At 38.6% G+C, this 4,251-nt stretch overlaps 1 protein-coding gene across 1 annotated transcript; it reads right to left on the bottom strand.

Annotated features, from left to right (window-relative positions):
• Positions 1 to 2,444: 2,444 nt before the first annotated feature.
• Positions 2,445 to 4,002, bottom strand: LOC128093302 (uncharacterized). Its single transcript, XM_052709617.1, has 2 exons — positions 3,871 to 4,002; positions 2,445 to 3,802 (listed from the first exon to the last, which is right to left on the bottom strand). Exons 1-2 carry the CDS (start codon positions 3,874 to 3,876, stop codon positions 3,128 to 3,130), a joined length of 681 nt encoding a protein of 226 aa, XP_052565577.1. The 5' UTR covers positions 3,877 to 4,002; the 3' UTR covers positions 2,445 to 3,127.
• Between the last annotated feature and the right edge of the window lie 249 nt (positions 4,003 to 4,251).

Here is a 4,251-nt window from a genome sequence, read left to right as displayed (position 1 = left end):
AATTATTACAAAAAAGTGTACTAAACCAATAATGGTTGAAAGGTATTTCAATCAACCATCTTCAAATCACTCTACAGAACAATCCAACCACCTCAAAACGTTGCACGACATTTCTTCGTGATGTCGCATGCAACATTTTTTGAAGAAGAAGAGAACAACTTCCCCGGCTGATGTGGGCCCTTAAATCGTCTCTTACTCAGTTTAATAATGAAATATCTTCATGAAACTTTCAGGAGTGATCATCTTTCAAGTGGATTTAATAAATTTTCTGTAATAAGTTTTTTTTTGCATTTTCTACATGCATGTAACCCCTTAACACAAATCATTTTTTTTTGTTTTTTATTCTGCTTTGCCCAACTGGGGAAGACCCAGTCTGAATAGTTTAATATATTTTTCCATTTTTTCAAAAAAAAATCAAATTATTCGCTCTACAGCATTGCCTTGGCGTTCTCGATTACGAGATTCCTACTCGAAACTAGGTGTCCGAAGGCTTGATTGTTGAGGCAATTGCAAACCTCTTTTTACACCTAAGCTTCCATCCACCCCGAGATTCGAACTGACGACCATTGGATTGTTAGTCCAACTGCCTACCAGCGACTCCACCGAGGCAGGACCCAAGGAGACGACTCCTACAACTGGACTGAGCTAACGACCTAACCTTCTAGGTTAGACCGGGGCCAACATTTACTTCCCCATCCGACGGAAGGCGTGGTCAGACAAATCTCGTCTCGAAAAATGCCACCGGAACCGTCTGGGATCGAACCCAAGCCGACTGGGTGAGAGGCAACCACGCTTACCCCTACACCACGGTCCCGGCTTTTACCCCGGCTTCCAATTTTTAAAATTATTAATATTCATAAATGTAATAATCAGTCTTTTAAAAATATAGAGAGATAAATAATAAACATTTAAAACACTAAACTCAAATTTAACAATTTTCACTAATAAGCCAAGTTATTGCTGATATATGTCGAATACAAATTTTAATGCTTTTAAATTCTTATCGATTTTTATGTATTCAACTATTAATGTATTTCTACAAAAAAAATATATTTCCGGGCCAAAGCGATTGTAGTGCTGAATCTTCTCTTTCAAATGCAACCTGGCGCTTCAAATTTGGCTTGCGCCTTTTCGAGATACTTAAGTTTTAAATTTGCATCTTTTTTACCTTAAAATGGCTGTAACTTTTAACCCTAAAGTCCAAATTGACATGTCAAAGAAGAAAAATGTTCGTTTTTTAGAGTCCTAAAAGTGCCTCGTACAACACTTTACTCTTAAACTTAACCCTGAATTGCCACATTCAAAAAACTGATTTTTGATGGTTTGCTCAGCTGCTTTCTATAAATTTGGTCGTAGAAGGCGTAGATTACGAGATAAAATTTTAGTGTCTTGGACAAAGTTGCATGAATTGGCAAGCCTAACAACTTTCTAGAAGACGAAAAATTTCGCAAAAATATTCCTGAAAAGTTAGATTTTCAAAATCACCCTAATCGTGAACCACCCTAATTTTCAACCAAATCAAAAGTTGCCCCTTTCTATTTGCAACAGCTCTTCTCAAGACACCAAAGCACCAAAACTTCACCATTTTTCGGAAAATCCATTTTCCACTTAATTTTGCGATCTGGACCACTGTGCATTGTGACAACGGGAACCCCTCCCTCCAATCGCTTGAAGTTTGTATGGAAAAAATCGTCAAAATGTATGGAGAAAAGCACCTGCTTAAGTTTTTTACCTGTGGAGAGCGCAATAGTCGCCCAATCTTATCAATTCTCAGATGTTGGACCTTCATAAAATTTTGAACAACTTTCCCGAAGACACCATATTTTTAGGACTGTTTACTGAAAACTTATTAACTTCCGAAAAGGACCCTTTTTGCGCGGACGGCTGATTTTTTTAATCAAGTCCAACATTTCAAAAGGGCGTAAAATTGAATGTTTGATCCTTTCGAAAAAAAATGATATTGTTTCAAAAAAAGAAAATCACGAATGTTTCACATGAAAATCGGACCATTAGTTGCTGAGATATCGACATTAGAAAATGGTGGGTTGTAGTTCAAAAAAGCAAAACTCAGTCAAAGATTGTTTGCACATTCTGGAAATTTCTGAAAAGTTGGCATTTGTCCCTTAAAACATATCAGAAAAAAATAGAATTTTTTCATCAAAAAACTATTTACCGTGTATCATTTTTTTCAGTGTAGTCCTTATCCATACCTACAACTATGCGAAGACATAAAATCGATCAAGAAATTCTTTCAAAAGGTACAGATTTTTGAATTTTCATACATCATTTTTGTTTGGACAGCTGCCAAATTTGTATGGAAAATTATATGGATAAACTAATGATGCAAAATTGCTTCTTTGGGCATACTGAAGGCACCAAAAATGTTTCAGCCGGATTAAAAAACACAAAAAAAAAATAAATAAAAAATACCGGTTTGGCAGAGAATTGCTCCATCAAAAACCTCATGAACACTTTGGCATGTAATATTTGATCAATTTGCACTTTCGCAAAAATGGAGAAATAATCGATTGCATTCATGTTTCAAAAAAATCTGAACACGATGCTTTTTGAACACAACTGAGTGACCGACCCCGAGACCAAATAATTCCAGCAAAATAATTTAATTTCAAGCTACTCGTTATCACTCGATAAACCCGTTCATGAGCTTAAAATGGATAAGCTGTTAATCACACATTTCTACGTTGCAATTTTGTGTAAATCAACAGAAGACATATTCTTATCGGTTGGGTAATCTTCTGGTGAGGAATATAGAAAAAAGAAGCTCCAATTCACCCAACTCACCGTGGTGTAAACAAGTCGTTGCCCGTTATGCTCGGTCTCATAAATATAAATTGTAGATATGTGTATGCCGGCAATAAATATTCGCCGGCGAAATGTAATATACGGCGAGGAAGATTGGGGACCGGCTTGAAGAACGTTGCTGCTGAATCGGTACCCAAGGAGCAGTTAAGCACTCTTGCTGAATCTCAAGGTTTGGTTGCTTTATCGGCAACAATAAATAGAATTTATTATATTTGAATAAACTAACTGGCAAGATACTAACCATACACCGGTGACAGCGGCGCAAGTAACACTAAACTAACCCCAGAATGGCATCTTTTTGTGGTTACCGTCCTCCCGGATGATCACTTGCATCACCGGCACCGGCTGGATGGGAACTGCTACGGGCTTGGGGACATGGTGATACATGATATGCTTCTCCACGTAGATTGGGGGTTGAACCTTCTTGGCGACTGCCGGTGGCGGCGGTGGCGGTCTCATCTGAACAGGAACCGGATAGACAACCTTGTGGGCTGGAACCAGCTGAGGTTTCTGGTACTGAGTTACAACCGGTTGATAGAGTATAGCTGTATTGATGTTGATAATGCTGCAATTGTTGCAGAGGGTTGATGTGATTGTTGTTGATTGGTTGTTGCTGTCGAAGCAGGTGATGATGATTTTGCTGCTGCTGGTTGATGTGGTTGTGCTGGATATAATCCGGCTGGGGAATCCAAGGCTGTTGATACTGCTGGTACTGCGGACTTCCTTGAAAACGGTGGGCCTGAGCATGAACCTTCTGCACTTCCCAGTCGGTCTGCTGTTGCTGATATACATGAGCCATGTTGTTGATTGTTTCGACACGAGGTTCATGGTTTACCGTGGTTTGCCGCATATAAGGGTAATTGCTGAAGGCTGGCAAACTATGCTCAACGCCATTACGTTTCTGGATGTCATTTTGGTTGGATTCTTCCGCCAAACTGCAGGTGAAAAGTGTCAGCACAATACCCAGCACAAATAAATCCTGCAATAAGAAGCAATTAAGTAAACATTCAAAACAAACCTTCAATTTAAAAAAAACGCAAATCTTACCTTCATGTTGACCGTTTCACCACTAGGATGACTGAATAGAGCAAGCGATCGTGGACGAGTGATGCTGGCCGGTGGTCATGGGGGTCGTTTTATATACTTACTGCTTTCAGATGCGATCGCTGCCTTTCGCCATTTCGCTGCACATTTGACGTATGTAATTCATTAGTGTCTTTGCACTCTGATGCATTATATAGACTGCGCAAAGCCATAGATTAACAAATCAAGATAAAAAAAGACTGGATATAAACTTTAGATCGAGTTTTTAGGTCAATTGGTTTTCTAGGTAAAAAAAATTAAAAAAAATTATTCCCATTTTCGTAAAACTTTATGAAATCCAACTCTCTTGCTTGCATTTGTAAGATCTTTTGAAGGTCTGTGCCT

Source organism: Culex pipiens, chromosome 3 (genome assembly GCF_016801865.2).
Source record: "Culex pipiens pallens isolate TS chromosome 3, TS_CPP_V2, whole genome shotgun sequence".
In the NCBI taxonomy this organism is placed as follows: Eukaryota; Metazoa; Arthropoda; class Insecta; order Diptera; family Culicidae; genus Culex; species Culex pipiens.
This window is presented reverse-complemented; position numbering and strand designations above follow the sequence as displayed.